Source organism: Lissotriton vulgaris, chromosome 9, assembly GCF_964263255.1.
Source record: "Lissotriton vulgaris chromosome 9, aLisVul1.2, whole genome shotgun sequence".
Lineage (NCBI taxonomy): Eukaryota > Metazoa > Chordata > Amphibia > Caudata > Salamandridae > Lissotriton > Lissotriton vulgaris.
This window is the reverse complement of record NC_141697.1, coordinates 781,054,022-781,079,308: the sequence shown is the minus strand read 5'-3', so window position 1 is coordinate 781,079,308 and position 25,287 is coordinate 781,054,022. Positions and strand designations below refer to the sequence as shown.

General features: G+C 50.5%; 1 protein-coding gene across 1 annotated transcript in view; it reads right to left on the bottom strand.

Annotated features, from left to right (window-relative positions):
* Positions 1–25,287, bottom strand: part of LOC147692246 (uncharacterized) — a 793,905-nt gene that overhangs the window by 259,689 nt on the left and 508,929 nt on the right. Inside the window, exon 10 of the mRNA XM_086938501.1 lies at positions 24,150–24,418. Within this exon, the coding sequence (XP_086794627.1) occupies positions 24,150–24,418 (269 nt within the window). The remainder of the gene's footprint in view (positions 1–24,149; positions 24,419–25,287) is intronic.

Sequence of the window (25,287 nt, the reverse complement as noted above, 5' to 3'; positions counted from 1 at the left end):
AGAGGACAGTTATGTAGTGGCTCAAAGGGAGCGCACATAAGGTAGGTAAGAACCAAGTTCAAGTCGCACTGAGGCATTATGAATAGAACAGGAGGAAAAAGAGGAGTAATGCTCTTAAGGAAGAGATTTACACCAGGGGACTTGAAAAGAGAAGGCTGATCAGGAAGCCTAAGAAAGGATGAAATGGCCGAGAGATAGCCCTTTTGAGTGCCCAGAGCAGAGCCCTGCTGGGCAAAAGAAAGGAGGAACAAGAGAACCTCAGAAGAGTGACAGAAAGGGGATCCACAGCCTTTGCTGTGCACCATGCCACAAATTTGTTCCATCTGTAGGCGTATACTTTCTTAGTGGAGGGACGCCTGGCTGCGAAGATAACATCACAGACTTCGGAAGGCAGGTCAAACGACGACAACTGCCGCCGCTCAATCTCCACGCAAGGAGGTGGAGGCTGGACAGGTTCGGAAAGAGGACAATCCCCTGCTGCTGCGACAGAAGATCCTCCCGAAGAGGCAGTCTGATCGGAGGATCGATGGCCATGTGTAGCAGCTCGGGATACCAGACTCTTCGTGCCCAGTCTGGAGCTACAAGAATGACTGTGGCCTGGTCCCGCTTGATCTTCAGCACTCTGGGCAGAAGTGGCATAGGCGGAAAGGCGTATAGAAGACCACAACTCCACTCGCAACGAAAGCATCGCTTAGCGAGTGCTGCCTTGGAAATTCTAACGCGTAGAATTGCTGACATTGCGCGTTCTTTTTGGAGGCGGATAGATCTAACCAAGGCTCTCCCCACTGTTGAAATAGACCTAGCACCACCTCCTAGTGAAGACAACATTCATGATCCATAATGCACCTGCGGCTGAGTTTGTCCGCCCTGGCGTTCAAGGAATCTGCCAGGTGTTGAACCACTAGGGAAATGCACAGATGTTCCAGCCGGGAAACAACCTTTACAACGCAACTTTTACAACGCACTACCATTACAACAAAACTTTTACAACGCAACATCCATCACAACGCATGCCATTACAACACATGACACTACAACGCATACCACTACAACGCATGTCATTACAGCGCAGTCATTACAACGCATACCATTACAACGCATAGCATTACAACGCATAGTACCCTTACACTATCCAACACTTACCCTACTGTTGCACCCCCTGGAGTTAGAATAGTAATTTTTACCCCTACACTATCCAACACTTACCCTACTATTGCACCCCCTGGAGTTAGAATAGTAATTTTTACCCCTACACTATCCAACAATTACCCTACTATTGCACCCCCTGGAGTTAGAAGAAAACAAGTTACTTACCTGTAACTTTGGTTCCCCAGTATTGGTAACTTTCATAGATTCCCATGCTTTGTATCATTCCCCGTCGTCGGACTGGGAGTCTCAGCAATAAAAAATACCATAGTAGTAGGGACAAAAGAGAAAGGAAAGGCCTAGGCCTCATTCCCTTTTGTAACATATCAGCCTCTTTGTGTAAAAGAGACCAAACTCTAGGCATCAGCCAATCAGAAGAGCCTCACCCTTAGAACCTTCCTGAAGGAACCTCAGAGCCTCAGATTTTCGTAGCCGTAGTGTGCTAGACACCATACTTGCTGAAGGCTGAGCTTTCCCCGGGGAGGTGGGTGGGCGCATGGGAATCTATGAAAGTTACCAATACTGGGGAACCAAAGTTACAGGTAAGTAACTTGTTTTCTTGCCCCAGTATTGGAACTTTCATAGATTCCCATGCTTTGTATCAGAATAGCAAGCAGTAAACACCATAAACACATTTTGTAAAGAAGTATATCATAACATTAGAAAGAAAATTACAAAATGTGTTACCCATGGAAGGTGGGATAGAAAGGAAAGCTCACCAATCACTTGAAGAGGTTTCTCAGGACAGCCTGGCCCACTGCCGCGTCATCCTGCTGCAATGACTCTAAGCAATAATGCTTAGTGAACGTGTGCACGCTGCTCCAGGTAGCAGCCCTGCACATGTCTTTGATATGTACCCCCGCAAAGAGGGCCGTAGAAGAAGCCACTGATCTCGTTGAGTGAGCACGGATCTTGCCCACCAGAGGTTTTCCTGCTATCTTGTGGCAATGCAGAATAGCACTCGAAATCCATCTTGAGATCCCCTGTTTGGACAGAGGGAGACCTTTGTTTGGACCGCCGAAGGCAATGAACAATTGCGAAGACTTTCTAAAGTCTTTGGTTCAGTCTATGTAGAATTTTAGACATCGTTGCAAATCCAGAGTGTGCAATGTCTTTTCCGCTGGAGTGACTGGGTTTTGGAAAAAATGTTTTTAGGATCACAGGCTCATTTAGGTGAAAGTCAGTAGGAACTTTGGGAATGAACCTTGGGTTCGTCCGCAAGATGGTAGTGTTCTTTTTGAACTGCAAAAACGGTTCCTGGATAGTTAGGGCCTGCATCTCCCCCACTCGCCTTGCCGATGTGAGGGCCAAGAGTAAAGCTAACTTCCATGACAAGAATTTTAGGTCTGAGCGTGAATCGGCTCAAAAGGTCCCTTCATTAGTTGAGCCAGGACTAAGTTTAGATGCCACGTTGGAGGAGGAGATCGCACTGGCGGATAGACCCTGAACAGGCCTTTGAGGAATTGTTTGACAATTCTTGAAGACCATAACGAAGGACCAGAATCAGATCTTCTGAATCTCGAAATCGCTGCTAAATGAACCTTGATAGCAGAATGGGACAGATTAGACTTAGCTAGCGAGAGCAGGTAAGGCAGGAGTTGATGAGGTTTTGACGTGAAAGGATCAATCTTTTCCTTTTTACACCAAATACAGAATCTTTTCCACTTCAGTCTGTATGTTTTGTTTGTGGACGGCGCCCTTGCCTGAGAGAGGATGTCTTTGATTTCCTTGGAAAGAGGAACATTCATGTATTCTCGCTGGTCAGGAGCCATGCAGTCAGGTGTAACGATCTTGGGTCTGGATGCCAAACTTGTCCTTCGGACATTGTCAGGAGATCCGGAACATCCTCCAGCCCTATTGGAGGAACTAGCAACAGCAGATGGAGCTCGGTGTACCAGAATTGTCTTGGCCATGCCGGGGCTATAAGGATTAGCTTGCATGGTTCCGTCCTCATTTTCCTGATGAGGCGAGGAATCAGGGGAATCGGTGGAAACGCATAGAGAAACCTCCCCGTCCAGGCTATTGATAGGGCATTGCCCAATGAGCCTTGATGGTGGAACCTGCTGGCGTAGGCTCGGCACTTCCTGTTGGTTGGCGTCGCAAAAAGGTCCACCTCTGGTGTGCCCCATGTTTGAAAGAGTAGATCTAGAACCTGTTGTTTCAGCTCCCACTCGTGACTGACTGAGGTGAGCCTGCTCAGCCTGTCGGCGCCCTCGTTTAGCACTCCTGGTAAGTGCTCTGCCTTTAGAGAAATTCCGTGAAGAATTGTCCATTCCAGAATCTGTTGAGCCTCTTGCGACAAGAGGAGTGACCTCGTTCCTCCTTCCTTGTTCACATAATGCATAGCCGTGGTGTTGTCCGTCCTGACTAGCACTTGTGAACCCTGGAGACGCGGAAGAAAGGCTTGAAGAGCTAGCCTGATCGCTCTCAGCTCCAACAGGTTGATGTGTAGCTTTTGGTCGCTTGGAGACCAATGGCCGCTGATCTGCAGGTCCTGCATCACTGCTCCCCATCCCTCCAATGACACATCCGTAGTCAGTATGTGAGGTGATGGAACACTTGCGAAGGATAGACCTTGGCATAAATGTTGTTGCTGCGGCCACCAAAGCACTGCCTCCTTCATCTCTCGAGTGACCATCACTTTGTCGTCTAACGATCCGTGCACTTGCTGCCACTGGAGGTCCAGTTGCTCCTGCAGGGGGCGCATCCGGAGCCTGCAGTGCGGGATCAGGGGAATACATGATGACATCACCCCCAGCAGCGACTTGTAGCTGCGTACAGAAAGACACTTTTTTCCTCGAAGGCCTCGTGCTAATCTTTGCAGTTTCTGTATCCTCTCTCGAGTAGGAAATGCCTTTGAGAGCTGCGAATCTAACACCGCTCCCAGGAACCGCGCTGTCCGTGATGGCACCAGCGTGGATTTCTCTGTGTTCAAGGTGAGACCCAGATTTTGGAACAGATTGGTGCAAGCCTGCACTGCGTCCTGCGCTAATGCTCTGGTCGGGGCCTTTAGTAACCAATCGTCCAGGTAAGGGAAGACCTGGAAGTGGTTCTTTCGCAGAAATGCTGCTACAGGTGCCAGCACCTTCGTAAAAATTCTTGGAGCAGAGCGAAGGCCGAACGGCAAAACTCTGAACTGAAAATGGCTCTTGGCTACTGTGAAGCGTAGGAACCTTCTGTGTGCTGGGTGAATCGGGACATGGAAGTACGCATCCTCCAGATCGAGCGTGGCCATGAAATCCCCCGGGTTGACCATCTTCAAAACGTCCTGTAGGAAGGATAAGGAGATGAGATAGGCATTTAACTCCCTGAGGTCCAGGATGGGCCGCCATTTTTCCTGCGTCTTTCTCACCAGGAAGAACCTGGAATAGAAACCGTGGCCCTGTTGGTTGGAGGGGACCGGCTCTATCGCCCCTTGGCGGAGCATTTGTTGTACTTCGAGTCTTAGGAGACGCAGATGTTTTGATGGAATGGCTGTCGGGGGTCTGGGTGGAGGGACTTCCATAAACTCCAAAGTATGTCCTCGTCTGATGATGTTGAGCACCCAACGGTCGATTGTAATTTGGGACCAGTTCTGAAGGAATTTTGACACCCTGCCTCCAACTGATGATCTCTTGGAGGAGGGAGCAGTAGGCAGAGCCAGAAGGCCGCTACTGGCGTTTGGACGAGTCCCGTCCACGGGCAGCCTGCTTGCCTTTGTTGTAAGGCCGTGAGTAACCAGAGGACTGGCCCTGTCTCTGTTGGTATGACTGGCGGTTAGGCTGGTATCCAGAGCTGTTTGAAGAATAGCGCTGTTGTTGGTATGCGCCTCTGTAAGCACCTCCTCTGCCTCTTGCGCCTCTAAAAGGAGTTTTGGGGTACTGGAGGGTTCCCAGCAATTTAGCTGTCTCCGTGTCTTTTTTGATCTCTTGAAGAGTATCGTCGATCAATTTGCCGAAGAGGGCCTCGCCATCAAAAGGTAGATCAAGGACCTTGTTTTGGATTTCTGGCCTAAACCAAGTCGCCTTTAGCCACCCTTGGCGTCTCAACACTGCCGCTCCTGCCAAAGCCCGAAAGGACGTTGTGGCAATGTCCATGGCACAGTCTATTATCTCCATGGAGACCGCTTCACCTTCTAGTAAAGTTTTCTTGGCTTCCAGCCCTGACTCTGGTGGAAGTTGTTCCAAATAAGGAGCTATATCGCACCATAACTGGCGATCATATCGTCCCAATATTGCCAAAGCATTGGCGGCGCGAACCAGAAGGCTAGCAATGGATGAAAACCTCTTGCCCGTGTTATCAAGCAGTCGTCCATCCTTGTCAGGAGGGGCCGTCAAGGGAGCAGAAGGGTTCCGTGACTTCCTTTGCGCTGCCTGTGAGATAACAGAGTCCGGCTTGGGATGTCCTGTTAGCGCTGCAGGTCCATCCTCTGGCGCTTTATACTTTTTATCTAGGCGCGGTAGCACAGGGACCACCGTCGCTGGATTTTTCATGGCCTTCAAACCTTCCTCCCATAGATGTTCCACAATTGGAATGGACCTTGTAGTTTTGCGGTGAGTTTCTTTAAAATCGTATAAGAAACAGTCTGTGGTTTGAGCAGGCAACACCAATTTAAATCTTCCAGCTGCACGCTCCATCAGCTGATGAAAGCTGCCGATGTCAGCAGGAGGAGAATCACCTAAGTCTTGGTGAGGTGAAGCTTGATCTGGGATGATGTAGTCATTGTATTCATCCCCTTCCTGATCTGAGTCTTGATTATCACCGGATGACACATCCGTATCATTATCATGATCCCCATCTGGATCATCGGCTGGCTCCGACGTAGCCTGAGGCACTGGCCGCTGTGGTTGAGGAGGAGTCTGTATCGGGTGCACGGGAGGGACTACCGAAGATTGGTCCCTCACTGGTGTCGACGGAGCAGACCTCCTCGGTGCTGGTCGCTCAGCTTTCGACTTGTAGTCCTGCAGCATCTTGTGTAGGTCATGCAGGAATGTCGTCGGGACTGAAACCATGTCTTGTGGTTCATAGTCCCTAGAGTGGTCTGTTTGTGGATAGTCGCCTCCACCTTGTTCATATGCCTCCTCTGAGTCTGTTTCTTGACTCTTGATGAAAAGCTGAGATGGGCTATTCGCATATTCAAACCCATCCTGACCGTCTCCCTCAGAGTCCTCTTGGTCCAGCAACATAGTGGGAGGTAAAGAGGTCACCCTCCTTGGGGATGTCATTTCAGGCGTGATCCTTGTGAGAGAAATCGTTACCCTTCTCTCCGCAGCCAGTATCGTCGGTTGGTCCGTCGACGCCGGAGAAATCCTCGTCGACGAGATAGGAATTGCAGATGTCGTCGTCGACGCCACCGACGACGAGCCCGCCGTCGATGTAGAAATTGTTGTCGCCGTCGATGCACTCGTCGACGACATGACCGTCATCGACACCGTCGTCGACGTCGTCGTCGGCACTGCTGTCGTCGTCACCGCCGCCGACGATGATGGTTTTTTCGTCGACGATGTCTTCGTCGACGATGTCGTCGGCATACTCCCTGTCGACGCTGCCGTCGTCAAGCTCTTCTTCGACGACGGCGGAGCTTTCGTCGTCGACGCTCCTGTCGACGAGCCCGTCGACGGGACCAATTGGATCTTGGGCTTCATTTTCGTCGTCGACGGAGCTACCGCCGACGAAGTCTTCGTCGTAGAGGACTTGGAACTCCTCTCTGAAGAATGTGATGAGGGTTTTTTGAAGGCTGGGTCTGTCTTCTCACCCCTAGGAGGCGAAATCAGTTCTGCCTTGCCCGTCCCAATGTGGTGGGGGAACCTCCGGAACCCCGGCCATCAGACTCCCTGGGGGTCTTCTTTGAAGCCTTTGAGGGGCGCCCAATAGAGGAAGATGGGGAACCTCTACCCCTTTTCACTGACCTTCTTGAGGAAGCAAAAGACGCCGATTCCTCCTCATCACTGGAAACTCCATGTTTCCTTTCCTTCTGCCTCTGCAACCATGTAAGAAGCCTTCCAGCACGATCTCTCAAGGTCTTGGTAGAGAGAGTGCGGCAAATCTTACAGTCCTCTGCCTTGTGATCTGGATAAAGGCAGTAGATGCAATCCTTGTGTTTGTCCTCCACAAAAAGCCTTTTCTTCCCACAGGTGGAACAGGGCTTGAAAAGTGCTTTCTTCTTCTCAACCTCAGACATCTTGATGAAAAAAGAGTTTCCTGAAGAATTCTGAAGAAAATCCTGAAGAAATAACTGTAGAAATGATTTAGAAAGAGTTGAAAATAGAGCAGAGCTCAATGGAGACTCCCTAGCACAACGTGCTGTAGAAAATCTGAGGCTCTGAGGTTCCTTCAGGAAGGTTCTACGGGTGAGGCTCTTCTGATTGGCTGATGCCTAGAGTTTGGTCTTTTTTACAAAAAGAGGCTGATATGTTACAAAAGGGAATGAGGCCTAGGCCTTTTTCTTTCTCTTTTGTACCTACTACTATGGTATTTTTTATTACCAAGACTCCCAGTCCGACAACGGGGAATGATACAAAGCATGGGAATCTATGAAAGTTCCAATACTGGGGCAATACTAATTTTAACCCTACACTATCCAATACTTACCTTACATGCAATGTAATGTTATGCGTTGTAATGGTATGCGTTGTAAAGGTAGTATGCGATGTAATGGAATGCGTTGTAAAGGTAGTTTTTAAGGCAACTGGAAGGACACGGGGAAAGCCTCCTTCAAACGCTGGTGCAACTGGGTAACCTTCCTGAGAGGGGCGGATAATATAGCAGCAAACTATCAACCAGCCAACCACACATTAAGAAGGGGGATGTTGTCAGCCCTAGATGCTCACCTGGAACAAATTGAAAAAAAATAATAATAATTTGTTGTAATGGCATGCATTGTAATGGAATGTGTTGTAATGGATGTTGCGTTGTAAAAAATGCGTTGTAAAGGTATGCGTTGTAAAAGTATGCGTTGTAACGTCATACATCCGTTCCAGCCATGTCCAGAGGTGGAGAGCCTCCTGACGGAATATGCTACTTACCAGTATGCATCTGTTCTTGGCATGTAGGGCTGCTGACATTCATATCTTGTGCATAGATCGCCGCCTAGTGTTGGGTCCGGATGATTGCCCTTGTTGTTCTGGAAGAGTCTTCGAAGTATCACGAGATAGGTGACTCCTCCCCTGGACTACAGTGCGCATGGGCATCCTCTCCATCCTCAGATTGTTTTTCGCCATTGTGGCAGAGATGGAGATAGTAAAGTAAGAGAAGGCCATGCCAGAGAGAATGCTGCAGCTGCTACAGGCATCGGGGAGGAGGGCGGCGATATGAATGTCAGCAGCCCTACATGCCAAGAACAGATGCATACTGGTAAGTAGCATATTCCGTTCGAGGCATGTGGGCTGCTGAATTCATATCTTGTACATAGACTGTATAGCAGTATCTCCTCTAGCAGTGGCTACCTGTGCCAGCTGCAGCAGTTTGAAAAAGAGTTTTGAGAACAGCCTGGCCTACAGCAGCTTGCTGTTTTGTTTGCACATCTACACAGTAGTGTTTTGGGAAAGTGTGTATGGTGGTCCATGTGGCTGCCTTACAGATATCTTCAAGAGGAATATTTCCTGGGAAAGCCATGGATGCCCCCATTTTCCTAGGGGAGTGTGCTCTTGGGGGGACGGTTAAAGTGCGTTTTGCCTTTTGATAGCATATCTGAATGCATTTAACTTACCATCTGGCTATTCCTGATTTCGAAATTGGATTCACTTTGTGTTTTGGTGCAAAGGCAATAAACAGTTGCTTTGTTTTCCTAAAGTATTTAGTTCTGTCCACATAGTAAAGTAGAGCTCTCTTTACGTCTAGTGTGTGGAGGGCTCTCTCAGCTACTGACTGTGGATTTTGAAAGAACACTGGCAGTTCTATTGATTGGTTGATATGGAAATTAGATACAACCTTAGGCATGAATTTAGGATTTGTTCTAAGAACCACCCTGTTGGCATGTACCTGCATGAAAGGTTCTTGGATTGTGAGCACTTGTAATTCACTCACTCTTCTGAGTGAGGTGATGGCTACCAAGAATGCAACTTTCCACGTTAGGAATTGTAGTTTGCATGAATGTAAAGGTTCGAAAGGAGGGCCCATGAGTCTGGTAAGCACTATATTGAGATTCCAGGCTGGGGAAGGGGGGTGCCTAGAAGGAATCACCGTTTTTAAACCCTCCATGAAGGCTTTGATTGCTGGTATTCTAAACAGTGATAGGTGTTGCCTGTTTTGAAGGTATGCTGCTATGGCAGCGAGGTGTAGCCGTATTGAAGAGTATGCTAAGTTACATCTTTGGAGGTGCAGCAGGTAGCATATGATGTTTTGTATTGAAGCATCTAAGGGGTTGATTTGGTTATTGGTGCAGTCTTTTCCATTTAGCTACATAGCACGCTCGTGTGGTTGGTCTTCTTGCCTCCCTAATGATATGCATACAATCTGGGGGCATGTTAAGGTATCCAAACTCTAAGACCTCAGGAGCCAGATCGCTAGGTTCATTTGATTGGGATCTGGGTGTCTGATTTCTCCATGGTTCTGAGTTAGAAGATGAGGTGCAAGCTGGAGTCTTTGATGGGGGACTACTGAGAGTTCCAGGAACGTCGTGTAACATGGTTGTCTCGCCCATGTGGGAGCAACTAGGATTAGAGTGAGCGAGTGTTGCCGCAGTTTGCGTGCCACCAGCGGGATCAGTGGTGCTGGGGGAAAAGCGTACGCAAATCTGCCTGACCAGTTCATCCATATCGCATTGCCCTATGACAATGGATGTGGGAACCTGGCGGCAAAGTATTGGCATTTCGAGTTTTCTTTTGTGGCGAACAGGTCTATTTCTGGGTGACCCCACTCCTCGAAGAATGGCTGAAGGACCTGGGGGTGAATCTCCCATTTGTGTAATTGCTGGCTGTGCCTGCTGAGCAGGTCGGCAACTTGATTGTCCTCCCCTGGAAGGTGTTCTGCTAGGAGGACATTTTTGGGGGGGAATTGCCCACTTCCAGATGCTTTGTGCCAGATGGGACAGCTGTGGAGAGTACGTTCCTCCCCGTTTCTGGATATAGTACATTGCGGTCATGTTGTCCGTCCGCATCAACACCGTCTTGATGTACAAGTATTTCTGAAAGGCTTTTAGGGCAAGGAATATCGCTAGCAACTCTAGTTGGTTGATATGCAGCCTTTTCTGTTTGTTTGTCCAGAGTCCCTGTACTGTGTATTGAAGGAGATGGGCTCCCCAGCCCGTCAGTGATGCGTCCGCTGTTAGTACTAGTTGTGGAACCGGCTCTTGGAACAGTCGCCACTTGGAAAGGTTTTGTGGGTTCCACCACTGCAGAGAGTTGTGAGTGCGACTGTCTACCAACACTAGGTCTTTTAGTTGTCCTGGAGCCTGGTTCCATTGCCGTGCAAGGCATTCCTGCAATGGACGCATCTGAAGTCTGGCATGGGGGACAATGAATATGCAGGAGGGCATCATGCCTATGAGTTGCATGAAGACTTGAGCTGGCAAAGAGTGTTTTGGCAGGAATTTGCGAATGAGTGTCTGCATACTGGCTATCCTGGCTGCGTTTGGATATGCCTTTGCCACTGAGGTGTTTATGGTGGCTTCCAGATACTGCTGTATGTGGGACGGTTGCAGATGTGATTTTGTGTAGTTGAATGAGAATCCTAAGCTGTGTAGCAGCTGGATTATTTGAGATGTGTGTGCTGCACATTGTTGGTACGATTTTGCTTGTATTAGCCAATCGTCCAGGTAAGGGTACACATGGACGTGCTGCCTCCTTAGATGTGCTGCCACTAAGCATTTTGTAAACACTCTTGGAGCCGTGGTAATCCCGAAGGGCAAAACCTTGAATTGGTAGTGTTGACCTTCTATTGTGAACCTGAGGTATTTTCTGTGGGCTGGATGGATGGGTATTTGGAAATACGCATCTTTGAGGTCTAGTGTTGCTAGGAAATCCCCTTGTTGTAGCAACGGGAGCACTTGTTGTAATGTTATCATATGAAAGTGCTCTGACAGTATGTATTGATTTAGGGGTCTGAGGTCCAATATGGGCCTGAGAGAGCCGTCCTTCTTAGGAATAAGGAAAAATAGGGAGTATACTCCTGTCCCTTGCTGTTGGAAAGGGACTTGCTCTATGGCCCCCTTTTCTAGCATGCAGTTCACCTCTTGTTGTAACAGGGTGATGTGTTCTCTGGACATTGGACGATGTCTGGGTGGTATGTTTGGTGGTGTAGAAGTCAGTTCTAGGCAGTAGCCAGACTGTATAATTTCTCTCACCCACCTGTCTGTGGTAATTGTGTTCCAGACGGGTAGGAACTGTTGGAGTCTGCCTCCGACCGGTGTTAAGTGGTCTGAAGGTAGTGTAAGAGAGTCACTGTTTTGAGGCAGTGGAAGCTCTGGTGTTATTGCCTCCACGTCCTCTTCCCTTGGTATTGTTAACTCTGTAGCCTCCTCTGGTTGTGTTTTTGGTAAAGGAACTTTGTGTGTTACCTTTATATGCGGCCGATGTTTGTGAGGTATGTCCTCGTGTATTTGCCCTGTATGAGGAGCGACGAAAGGAGCCCCTTTGTTGCTGAAATTGCAATGCCCCCATTGATTTTGCTGTCTCTGTGTCCTTTTTAATTTAATCCAATATGGTGTCGACCGCAGGGCCAAACAAAAAGTCCTGATTAACAGGCTGGTTAAGGATAGTGAACTGTACCTCATTTTTACAACCAGAAATACGCAGCCATGCATGTCTGCGAAGTAGGACGCTAGTGTTGATTGACCTAGCCGCAGTGTCTGCTGCGTCAAGCGCGCATTTGATGGAGGCGTTTGTTAAGAATTTTCCCTCCTGTATGAGATCTTGGACTTGTGCTTTGAAAGGCTCAGGTAGGTGTTGCATTAGGGTCTCTAGCTGGTCGTAATACGCCCTGTCGTAACGAGCCAGTAGGGTTTGAGTATTAGCTATCCTCCACGAGTTGGCAGCTTGTGCTGCTACTCTTTTCCCTGATGCCTCAAGTATTTTTGACTCTTTGTCCGTGGGAGGTGCCTCCCCGGTGGTTTGGGAGTTGGCTCTTTTACGTGCGTTAGCTACTACCAGTGAATCGAGTAGTAACTGCCCTTTGATGTAAGTAGGGTCTGTAGGGGCTGCCCTATACTTTTTTTTATTTTGGGGTTGATCACCCGTGCCGTGGCTGTATCTTTAACCCTTTCGATGCTGATGACGAGCTCAGCTCGTCATCACCCACGGGTGTCGTGTGCTGATGACGAGCTGAGCTCGTCATGAAACATGTAAAATATGAATGACCAGCACAGCGCAAAAATCCCCGCATCAGCCATGTGGTTAAATAGGTCAGGTGCATGTTTCAGAACTCCCTTTAACATGGGAAGTGTTTTGACACTTTTCTCTGCTGTAGGGAAGGTATCAAACAAGAAGTCTTCCTCAACAGGGTCGTTATGCATATCCACGTTGTGGAACTGTGCAGCCCTGTCTCTGAGCTGATTAAAAACTACGGTGTCATCAGTAGGTGACGGCTTAGTAGGATAAGAGGACATATCAGGGATGGGATGAGTGTTGTAAGGGTCAGTTGGCTCTTCCCGTGGTTCCTGTGGTTCAGTGTCCTGTGGAAAGTCATATTGAGGCTGTGGCTCATCCCTTGTGTTACCTTCGTCGTCCCCGTGATGAGAGGGAGAGTAAGGAATGTATGGATTAAAAGGAGTAGTAGGCATGATAGGTTGAAAAGGAATGAAGGGTCTAGAAGGAGAAGTCCCAAAGTCCTTTTTCTTCAGTGAAATAGGGAACTGAGGTTCAAAGTCCAAAGGCTTCTTTTTCCTATGCAGGATGGTAACTTTACCAGTCTCTGGGTTGATATACATTTTTGCTTGGTCATCAGAGGGATCTGGGTGTAAGAGTTCTTCCTCAACAGTCAACTGTATTGTTTTTTGTTGCCTGTCTCCCTGTAACTTGTTTTTTTGCCTTCTGTATTGCTTGTTTCGTTGGCCCCTTCGTCCTCCCTCCCCGCTCCCCGCCACCGCCGCTAACCCCGCCCCTTTTGCCTTCTGTACCCTCCCCGCTCCCGCCTCCCAGCTGCTCCGCCCCCCGCGCACTTCGCCATATATGGCGACCGTGCGAACGCGCAGCGGTCACGCGCAGCGGGTGCGCCGAAGGCGCGCCAAAGGTAAGCCCGTCTGCGCCTGGACCGCGCCCAGTGCCATGACCCCTGGCCCACGAGGACCCCGGCCAACCCGCCTGACTTACACCGCCGCCGCCCTCATCGCACTCAACTCCGGCCGAATCCCAGGATGCTACCGAGCCACCCCACGACACTCCCACGGACCCTTCAGCTACCACGCCTGCAAGTTCACCTGCATCCGGAACTGCCCGGCACCAGCACCTGCCAAGCCGAACACCAGCAGCAAACACCTCAAGTGCATCCTGCTCAACACCCGCTCCGTCCACAGACACGCCATCGAACTCTGGAACCTCCTAGACGCCACAGCCCCTGACGTTGCCTTCATCACTGAGACCTGGATGAACGCCTCTTCAGCGCCCGACATCGCCATCGCCATCCCAGAGGGCTACAAGGTCACCCGGAGGGACCGCACCGCCAACCAGATGGGAGGAGGCATCGCCATCATCCACAGGAACACCATCCGAATCACAACTAGCACCGACAACACCCTAACCACCGCCGAACACCTGCATTTCCAGATCCACACCGACCCGAAGACCACCCTCAGAGGCACCCTGATCTACCGACCCCCGGGACCACGCACTCAATTCAGCGAGGACATCGCCGACTTCGTCAGCCCGCATGCCCTCCCCTCCGCTGACTACATCCTCCTGGGGGACCTCAACTTCCACCTGGAGAACAACAACGACCGCAACACCAGCACCCTGCTCGACAACCTCGCCAACCTTGGACTGAAGCAACTGGTGAGCACCCACACCCACCTCGCCGGACACACACTCGACGCCGTCTTCTCATCCAGCAAAGACATCGCCTTCAGCCACGCCACAGAACTCCACTGGACGGACCACAGCTGCGTACACTTCACCTTCAAAAGAACGACGATCCACCACCACCAGCAACAGGTTGCCCGTAGAAGCTGGAACAAGATCACAGCCGACCAGCTCGCCGCTTCCCTGAGCCAGCACCCTCCTGCCAGCTCAGCGAACCCCAGCCAGGCCGCCGACAACCTCACGAAGTGGATCAGCAACTGCGCGGACGAACTCGCCCCGCTGAGGACCCCGCCCAGCAGACCCGGCAGCAAGAAAGCCCCATGGTTCACCGACGAACTCAAGAGCTCCAAGAAGAACTGCCGAGCCCTCGAGAAAGTCTGGAGAAAGGAACCTACACCGGACAACAAGACCACCCTCAAACTCGCCACCCGGAAGCACCACCAACTGATCCGCGCCGCCAAGAAAACTGCATTCAAGGACCAGCTGGACAACAACGCACACAACTGCAAGGAACTCTTCAACATCGTGAAAGAGCTCTCCAACCCCAACGCCGGAAACAACGACATCACCCCTTCGCAAGATCTCTGCAACTCCCTCGCCTCCTACTTCCACAACAAGATCGCGGACATACACAACAGCTTCAGCAAGCAACCGACGCACGCCACGACCACAGCAACGCCGCCCACCGCCGCCCACCGAGCCTGGACTCCGATCAGCACCGAAGACACCGTCCGCATGATGAACTCCGTCCACTCCGGATCTCCGACCGACCCCTGCCCTCACCACGTCTTCAACAAGGCCGACGCTGTCATCGTACCCCACCTGCGGGACATCATCAACACCTCCTTCGACACCGCCACCTTCCCCAAGAGCTGGAAGCACGCCGAACTCAGCGCTCTTCTCAAGAAACCTACAGCAGACCCCACCGAACTCAAGAATTACCGCCCAATCTCGCTCCTCCTGTTTCCAGCCAAAGTCATCAAGAAGACCGTCAACAAACAGCTGGCCGCCTTCCTCGAGACGAACGGATCCCTCGACCCCTCGCAGTCCGGCTTCCGAGCCAACCACAGCACCGAGACCACCCTCATCGCCGCCACCGACGACATCCGAGCCCTGATGGACAACGGAGAAACAGCGGCCCTCATCCTCCTAGACCTCTCCGCGGCCTTCGACACTGTCTGCCACCGCACCCTAGTGCAATGCCTCCGCAACGTCGGAATCCTGGAGAAGGCACTGGAATGGATCGTCTCCTTCCTCGACGGAAGAACACAGAGAGTCCGCCTACCACCGTACAAGTCAGAAGCCACCCGAAGTCATCTGCGGCGTCCCTCAAGGATCCTCGCTGAGCCCTACCCTCTTCAACGTCTACATGAGCCCCCTCGCGGCCATCGCACGCCAACACAACCTCAACATAATCTCCTACGCCGACGACACCCAGCTGATCCTCTCCCTGACCAACGACCCCGCCGCCGCCAGAGCCAACCTGCACGAAGGGATGAAGGAGGTAGCCGAGTGGATGACGACCAGCCGCCTGAAACTGAACTCAGACAAGACGGAGGTCCTCATCCTGGGCTTCACGCCCACCGCCTGGGACGACTCCTGGTGGCCCCCTGCCCTGGGCACCGCACCCAAACCGACTAACCACGCACGCAACCTGGGCTTCATCCTGGACTCCTCCCTCTCCATGACCAAGCAAGTCAACGCCGTCTCCTCGGCGTGCTTCAACATCCTGCGCATGCTACGGAAGATCTTCTGGTGGATCCCCACGGAGACCAGGAAGACCGCCACCCAGGCCCTTGTCACCAGCCGACTGGACTACGGCAACGCCCTCTACGCCGGAACCACCGCCAAGCTCCAGAAGAGACTTCAGCGGATCCAGAACGCCTCAGCCAGACTCATCCTCGACATCCCATGTAACAGCCACATCTCCGGACACCTGAGAGACCTGCATTGGCTCCCCGTCAACAAAAGAATCACCTTCCGTCTCCTCACCCACGCACACAAAGCCCTACACGATCAAGGCCCGAGCTACCTCAACAACCGAATCAACTTCTACGCTCCCAAACGCCACCTCCGATCAGCCAGCCACGCCCTCGCCGCCGTCCCACGCATCCGTAGAGCAACAACAGGAGGAAGGTCCTTCTCCTACCTGGCCGCCAAGACCTGGAACTCCCTCCCGACGACCTGCGCCTGACCCAAGACCACCTCTCCTTCAGGAAGAAGCTCAAGACCTGGCTGTTCGAGCAGTAACGGCACCCCCCCCCTAAGCGCCTTGAGACCCTACGGGTAAGTAGTGCGCTCTATAAATGTCTTTGATTGATTGATTGATTGATTGATTGATTGATTGAACAGTCCTGAGTTGGGTGTTTGGCTTATGCACGACTTTTGGTTTAGCAGCAGATTTTTTCGGCTCGGGCCTTTTTTGGGGTAGACTGTGTCTTTCGGTTCGCCGCGTTTCTTGAGCTCCGTAGGCTTTTTCGAAGAAGTGTTTTCTTCCGAGTCGATGTTCCTGTTCGGATCGACTGGAGACTTTTGTTTTTTCGGCTGAGTGTCCTTTCCCAAGTCGATTGTCTTCTTTGGATCGACTGGTGTCTTCGGAGCCGGTGTCTTCGGACCGATGGGTTGTTCTGGCTTCGACGCGGGCTTCGGTACGGTGCCTTTTGCCGGGTCGACGTTTTTTGGTGCCGAAGGCTTGTTTGGGTCGGCGACCTTCTTTGGTTCGGCGCCCTTAGGTTGCGTGACCTTGTTCGGGTCGACAACCGCTTTTGGCTCGACAAGTTTGGGCTGCACAGCCTTCTTGGGGTCGACAGTCTTTTTCGGGTCGACGCTCTTTGGCTGTGCGGCCGTTTTCGGATCGACGCCCTTCGGGTCGACAACCTTCTTTGGCTCTGGAACCTTCTTCGGGAAGATGTTACTGGGCCCTGGTGTTTCTGAAGGTTTTGGTTTCGGAGCCGAGCCGGATGGCGGGGCAAGCAAAACTTTATGATCTTGGCTTATGCCTTTTGGCGAGGCCTTGACTGGAGCCATTGTTAACGGGGTAGATGGTATCGGGGGCAGGGTACTCACGATTTGCCCTGGTGGGATCTCGTCATCGGAGTCCGAGTAGTCCTCTACGGGTACGATCTCTAGATCCGAGTCTGGCGCTTCTTGAAGCTCCTGGTCGTCATCGAAGATGTTGTCAGGGTCTGGTGCCTTTCGCTGCATTTCTTGCCTGGCGGCACGTCGGTTCCGAATAGTTTTTTTGGATCGAAACTGTGCACAGAGCCGGACAGCTTTCCTCTTTATGGTTTGGGGAAAGGCACTTGTTGCATACTGAGTGCTTAGCAGTATGAGGGAACTTGGAGTGGCATTGCGGGCACCTTTTAAACAGGCTTCTTTCCATCGACAGTCGGCTCACGTGGCGTCGAAAAGGCCCAACGGCCGAGGTCGACGACCACTTGGAGATGGAAGGCTGGATCGAGTAGAGAGGTACCGAACAAGAACAATACCGTCGAATCAAAGGTCTTTTGGCCTTTCGAAAAGTTTGTTCTTGATTTCCAAAGTTGGAGTATAGGAGTTTGCATCCGAACCCAATGGCGGAAAAAAACAATCTGAGGATGGAGAGGATGCCCATGCGCACTGTAGTCCAGGGGAGGAGTCACCTATCTCATGATACTTTGATGACTCTTCCAGAACAACAAGTGCAATCATCCGGACCCAACACTAGGCGGCAATCTATGCACAGATATGAATTCAGCAGCCCACATGCCTCGAACATAGGGTTCACGACCCCACCCCGCCTTGTTTGTTGCAGTACCACATGGCTGTGGTTTTGTCCGTGAACACCTGCACTACTCTTCCCCGGACAGAGGGAAGGAATGCTTTGAGTGCAAGATGAATCGCCCGAAGCTCCAGAAGTCTGATGTGGAGCCCGAACTCCGCTGGAGACCAGAGGCCTCTGATCTCCACCTCCCCCATGTGGCCGCCATATCCCAGAAATGATGCATCGGTCACCAATGTGAACTCTGGTTGGGGAAGGGAGAGGGATCTGCTATCGACCCAATTCTGGTTCGCTAGCCACCACTGCAATTGGCGTGTAGTGCCCTCTGAGACCTGGACGCAATTTGACAGGTTCCCCTAATGTTGTGACACTGGAACTTCAGGTCCCACTGCAGAGCCCGCATATGCCATCTGGCATGGTCCACCAGCAGGATGCAGGAGGCCATCAGGCCCAGTAGCCTCAGGGTCATCCTGACCGAAACCCGGGATAGAGGCTAAAAGATCAGAATCATAGCCTGAATATCTCGGACTAGCTGTTCGGTAGGATAGATCCGAAACTGCGTTGTGTCCAGAACCGCTCCACTGAAGAGGCGCTTCCGAGAGGGAGTCAGGTGTGACTTCGGCAAATTGATGGAGAACCCCAGCGAATGCAGGAGGTCGGCCGTAGTCTATAGGTGGGAGACGACAGCCTGGGGCGAGCCTGCCTTCAACAGCCAGTCATCGAGATAGGGGAAGACTAGATCACCTGATCTGCGCAGATGCGCTGCGACCACCGCCATCATTTTCGTGAACACCCGTGGGGCACTTGTAAGGCCAAAGGGGAGTACGGTAAACTGAAAGTGCTCGTGGCCTACCGTGAACCGCAGGTAACGCCTGGGCCGGCAGGACGAGGATGTGAAAATAAGCCTCCTGCAAGTCCAACGCTACCATCCAGTCTCTAGGGTCGAGAGCAGACAGGACCTAACCCAGCGTCAACATTTTGAATTTCTCCTTCCGGAGGAAGCGGTTGGCGTTCCAGAGATCCAAGATAGGACACAGGCTTTTGGCCTTCTTGGGCACCAGAAAGTAGTGGGAATAGCAACCATAACCTACTTCTGGGACAGGAACTCGCTCGATGGCCCCCTTGGCCTAGGGTGCCCAAACTTTCTGTTGGAGAACGGCCAGATGATCCTCCGACATGCGATGGTACTGAGGTGGCATGGCTGGAGGGGTAGTCTCCAAGGGGAGGGAGTAGCCCCTTCAAACAATTTACAAAACCCTCCTGTCCGACGTGATGGTGCGCCAGTGGGGGAGGCGATGGCGAATCCTGCTGCCCACTGGCGATTGGTGGCCCTGAAAGGTCAGACTAGGAGGGTTTGGAGGCTGCTGCAGAGGGTGCTGTAGGTTGGACTGGCCGTCCACTGGCCCACAGAAGCACAGTGCCCCCGGCCACGCAGGGGCTGAACAGCTTGCGCTGGATTGTGGCTCTGGGTGGGACGTGGCGGGGCACCCCTTCCGTAGCCGCGAAAGGGGTGAAAAGCAGACTGCGCAGGGTGGGTGGTGGAGAGGCCCAAGTACCTGGCCGTAGTCCCAGAGTCCTTAAAGCGCTCTAGCGCGTTGTCTGCTTTGCCACCGAATAGGCGACGGCCATCAAAGGGAATGTCCATAAGGGTGGATTGGACATCACCTGAAAAACCAGTCGACCTCAACCAGGCGTAGAGTCGAAGGCCTACTGACGTGGAAATCGTCTTGCCTAGCGAGTTGGCGGTATCCAGCCTACAGTGGATGGTAAACTTCGCTGCGTCTCTCCTTTAGGCAACTGCTAGAGGGACTACGGCCCGGGCCTCCTCCGGGTACTGAGGCAGCACTTGCGCAACCGTATCCCACACGGAGAGGGTTTAACAGCCCAACAGACATGCAGTGTTTACCGACCGCAGTCCCAAACTGGAGGAAGAAAACATCTTCTTCCCAAGATGATTCAGCTTTTTGGATTCCCTATCAGGTGGAGCGGTAGGAAATGCACCCTTGGAGGTGGAGGCTTGGACCGCCAAGCTCTCAGTGGTGGGGTGTTGGAAGAGGACAGTGGGGTCGCCCGGGCGGTGGCGTCAGGCAATCATCCTATCCACAGGAGCCCCTGTGTTGGGCCTGGTCCGGGTGCCCATAAGGATGTCTGTCAGGGCTTCATTAAACAGCAGCAGGGGCTTCCAAGAGCTCGCTGCCAGTTGAAGCATCTCTGTCAGGAGTTTAGTCCCGACAGCCACCATAGGTAGCTCGAGGTGGCGAGCCTCGACTACCCTACGCAACACCACAGCGTAAGACGCTCCCTGCTTCGTAGCCACAGTAGGAGGAGACAACATGCCAAGGTCTGGTGAGGTATCCAGACCACTGGCTTCCCCCAGTTCCTCTCTCCAGTCCAGTTCATGATCTAACTGGTCAGTCAAAGGGTCTCCAGACCTCGCCCAGTCCTCCTCACCTTTCTCTGGGCGCCAATCTGGTCTCAAAAAGAGTCAGGGTAGAACAGGGGCACAAAAGTACCCGTTGGCGCCGGATACAGCGTCGGTCGACGCCGATCTGGCTCCCTGTCTACACCAAGGTGGAGCCCGGGGTAGACGATGGCTAGGGAAAACAGCCGAAGCCGGCTGAGGACATGGTGCTGGTGGAATCGGCGCCGGTGAAGGTGTAATAAGGTCGACAGGCGCCGATCCGGATCCAGGCCTGGATCCAAGGGGACCCTGCGGTGCAGAGGAAGGAGCCGCCGGCGTAGAAGGCCCAGGGCCCAACCGAGTCGGCGGAGCCCGCCTGCCCAAAGATGGCCTGCATTGCTTCGTAAAATTGACTAAGCTAGGCAGGGGTTGCTCCAGGTCCCGGAAAGGGGGGACCCCGGAGTCGACCCTTCGGGCTCTGCATGCGGAGTGGCACCACCAGCATCCCTCGTCGCGTCAGCCGACGGACGGGGAGAAGTTGAAGAGTGACAATGCTTCTTCGACTTCTTTTTGTACTTTGTCTTACCTGACCCCGAGTGCGAAGACTTGGAAGAAGAATGATGGTGGCTCAGCAACCGGTCCCTTGACCTCCTTAGTGACCGGGACCTCGAGCGGCACGGAGCAGACTTCCAGGCTTCAAGAAGCTTTTGGGACCGCTACCACAAAGACTTCGGATTTATGGTCTGGCAGCAGGGCACGACTTGGGGTAGTGGTCGCGCCCCAGGAAGAAGAGGCACATGCGGTGTGGATCCGTCACCGACATCAGTCGGTGACAGGAACTGCAAGCCTTGAAACCGGGCATCCCTCGTACAACAGAAGTCGATGGACTCAAAAACGATGTTGAGAAAAAGTCAGTCAAAAAGTGACTGGAGGTACCGCTCTCTCTGGATCTGCGCTAGCTGGCGCGGAAAAAGAACGGACGTCAGCGCCAGAGGGTGGCATCTAAGTAGTTGCCACAACGTAATCCCAGTGACCGCAACGCCAACGACGAACACAGAGTCGACCGACGGCACCTTTTGATGCGCAGGGGTACTGCTGACAAATTTCTCTTTCCGGATTTAGTCTGACGCCCTGGGTAAATAAAAGGTAAGGAATCTATAACGAACTGTTTCTTTCAGATAGGTCCTCCATCCCTTGCACAGCCTTTTGCAACTGCTGGACTGTGCAAGGCCTCAAACTAAAAAAATCTATTGCAGTCTAAACTGTTACATAGTAATATCAAACTCTGTTGTATATGCAAGGTCAGCAAATTACAAAGGCTCCTTAAAGGGGTTTTTTTTAAAGTGGAAAAGGTGCATCCTATAGATGCTGTCTGGAGCCAATTGTGCTCTGTACAATAACGTTCACCAATTGGTGGCAAATCCTCATACTGAGCCAGGTCAAATAGGGGTGAGGCTTCATCTACCAAGGGTCCTTAACAACAGGATGATCACTAGGGGCATGCTGCATAACACTCCTGAGTTAAAATGGCTCCTTTCATGTTGAAAGGGGAAATCCCTATACGCATCTCCAGTCACACGACTACTCTGTGTCCCATGGCACTGAACAGGACAGATTCGAGAGGGACCTTGCTGCAAAAAATAACAGCCAAACATACAGTGGGCAGGTAGAAGGCACATGAGCCACTGGCAGGATTCAAGCCTGCACCTAAAGTAAGATTCAGAAACAGGTTTCTTATTTTGCATTTTTATTTTTAAATATTCTTTCCAGACATAATATTGGGCCTAAAATGTTGAACGAGGTAAAACACTTAGGGACCTTTGAACTGTGTGGTGAGGATAGTTTCCACTTCTCTCCCTCCTGGATCTTAGTCTCATTTTCAAGAAGGACCAACATGCTGACAGGTCTTAGGTAGAAGGTATATACTATGAGCTCATGGAGTGTCCATCTTCATTAGTTATCTTACCTCACAAGCTGAGCGTTAAATGAAAAAGGCTGCACCTCTAGAAGGTAACAGAATTGTGTTAAACGTAAAATGCATTCCGTGGCTGTGTCCATGTATTCGGAAAAAGAGCCATGGTAAAACGGCCCCCCAAGGATCAGTCTCTTTATCCAAAAGTAAACACTACTCACTGAAGCAAAATAAAATTTCAAGGAGCATGTGGTGTTGACCGTTGGGAGTGTCCGGCCACGTGGTGATAGGCCGAAGGCTGGCTGACACACACAATGCACACGCTCAGGTATGTTATGGGTCAGTGAACTAACCACGCCCGGGCTCCGGGCTCTTTATTAACATGCTCTATGCTGGACTGGTGTACACCAGTCCAGCCCATTATGCTTACGCATGAAGGGGGGGGGGGGGAGGGGGGGGGGGGGGGGAGAACAAGGATGATACAAACATCAGTCACCCCTGCTGGGACGGGTGGCTTGGCCTCGCTCGGTCGTCAACGACATTACAGAGCATATACCCATTATTGCACTGCTGCTGTTCTTATACTTTACATGTACCCTCAAATTTTATCATTTAGAAAACATGGAAGGTAGAAAAAAATCTGTTTTAAATTCAGAAATGTTCTGTTGTGAAGAACCATCCCAGCAGAAGAGAATAAATACAGTAATGATAATGGGAAGGACTCTGTGTTGGAAAATGTAAAAGCACTGCTGCTGTGTTTTGTCCTTAAATGCAAGTGTACAAACTGTATTAATTTAGTACCCGACCCACCTCTCTGGAAATGATCCAAACTCCAACAAAGGAAGTCAATGTTCTCTGGACTCCACAGCTCCTAAGACCAACATAGCTCAGATTTAGAAGATACAGGGAATATTTCACGAGGTCTGCTCCATTCTATTCAGTGAGACATCAAATATGGAATTGTCAACTTCCTGATTATTATTCCTACCCTTTACCTTGTACATTTGTAATCCTTGGGAATATCTGAACCAGGGGCTGTCTGCTTATCTCATGTAGGATACCCGAAAGGCACTTAGCCTACCATGTGGAGTCTGTGGCAAAAACAAACCTTTGAGCATTAGACCTGCACAATATATGCATATATTGTGTGTACCTGCAGTCAAATCTCAGGAGAATAAAATATGATGACATTTTTTTGCCACGACCATTCAAGACAGAAAGTGCAGGGTCCTTTGGTGGCTCAAGGGGAAGGAATTATCATCAGGTGATGAATCAGTTTGGAGAACACCTCCATCTGCCTCTAAAAAAAGCTCCACTGGCATTTCCTTTATCAGTGGTCTCTTTCAGTGAACCGAATTGTCCTAGACACACTTTTCTTTAATGGAAATTATTTTGTCTTTCTTGATAGAACCTTCATCAGGGACCACCTTGACAGGGCAACTCTACTGATGACTTCTTCAGCAATTCTCTTGACAACACGAATGTTAAAGACAGCTCATTTGGTCCAAAAAACAACTACTCATCTCACTGTTGAAGATCCTCATATATCCTGCAGTTTTCTTGCCGATGTCTTTGCTTTCTTTTCAATCAGGATTCTTGAAACAACTGTTAGGATGAACTCTCCTGGAGTCTGTGTCTGTCATAGACACTGTATAGTGCTGTTTCTGACGAGATTCATGTAACACAAACTGTTCCAGGAGAAGTGTTGTAGCTTTGTGCTTATAAATATATCACAGCTGCCTCTGACACAGTCTGCCATCAAACTTTAATCAGTAGATTCCAGAAGATGCAGATTAATTTACGACTAATTAACATCCTGTCTCCCCATGTAAACCATCAATATAGGACAAAAAGGGAAGCAACTAGCTGGAGTCAGAACCAGAATGCAATTTTGTTTTACTACTTCACAGATATAGAATTCACCATTAATTACTTAGTATGTTGTGACAAAGCTCACTTAGAATGTTGCATGTAGTCAAATACTTCATCACCAGCACTTACCGGATCCTTCTCTAAAGCTTCCTGGAGTACTTCCCTGGCCTTGCTCAGATTGTTTTGGACTTTAAGCACCTGTCGAGCCAACTTAATGGAATAGAATGTAGCTAGATGGGTTCCTTCATTCAGCAAGATGGCTTCTCGGAGGAGTGCTTCTGCTGCATCTAGGTTCCCAAGACGCCGTTCCAAGCTCACTCTGCGCAGGCGCACCATGGCAAGTCCAGGAACTGCTTCGTCCAACCTCTTCAAAATGTTCCGGGCCTCTTGCACATCACCTGAAGAAGTGATAGGAGAAAATAATAGCAATGTCTGGGTGTGAAGCATGGGACATTCGCTAAATCAAGTGATGTGTTAGGTTTTTTTATCCATCAAGTTGAAAACTTATCTCACTATGAGATTTAAGTGCTTAGCAGCTTCCCCCCCACTCATCTAAACTCCGTTTTAAGCCTGTAAAGACTGAAGGGGATTTCGCACCATCCGTAGGTAATAAACAGGTAATAAACTAGCAAGACTTTCCATTCTTTCTTGTGGTTTTAAATGTAATAGAGGATGATGAAGACTTGGTCATATAAAAAAAGGGTATATTTCTCTATTAAGTCTTGCAACATAAACATGAGAAACCAAAGTGGTTATGGTTAAGAGTCAGAAACACTAAGGGCCTGATCATGAGTTTGGTGGACAGGTTAGTCCATCGCAAACGCGACGGATATCCTTCCGCCGTATTACGAGTTCCATGATATCCAATGGAACTTGTAATAGGGCGGACGGGATATCAGTCATGTTCATGATGGAGTAACCATCTGTCAAACTAGTAATTAGGCCCTTAGTGTGTCATGTAACCATATATAGCAAACACGTTTCATCATCTTAGAGGTAAGACATAATATGTATAACGGTATGACACAGGGGAGCTGAAAGTTTAAATGTGTTTGGTAGTATAGGAAATGACCAAAAAATACAGATGTTTCACTTATTCAACTATGCGGCATCACTTTCACTTGGAGCAGATAAAGGGGACTTTAACAAGCTATACGTTTTCATCCTTCTTTATGTATTACTAGCAGCCCGTCCCGACGTTGTCCGGGGAAGAAATGTAATGTGTTCAATGTTTGTAATCTTAAAATAGAAATTATTGTAATATTTC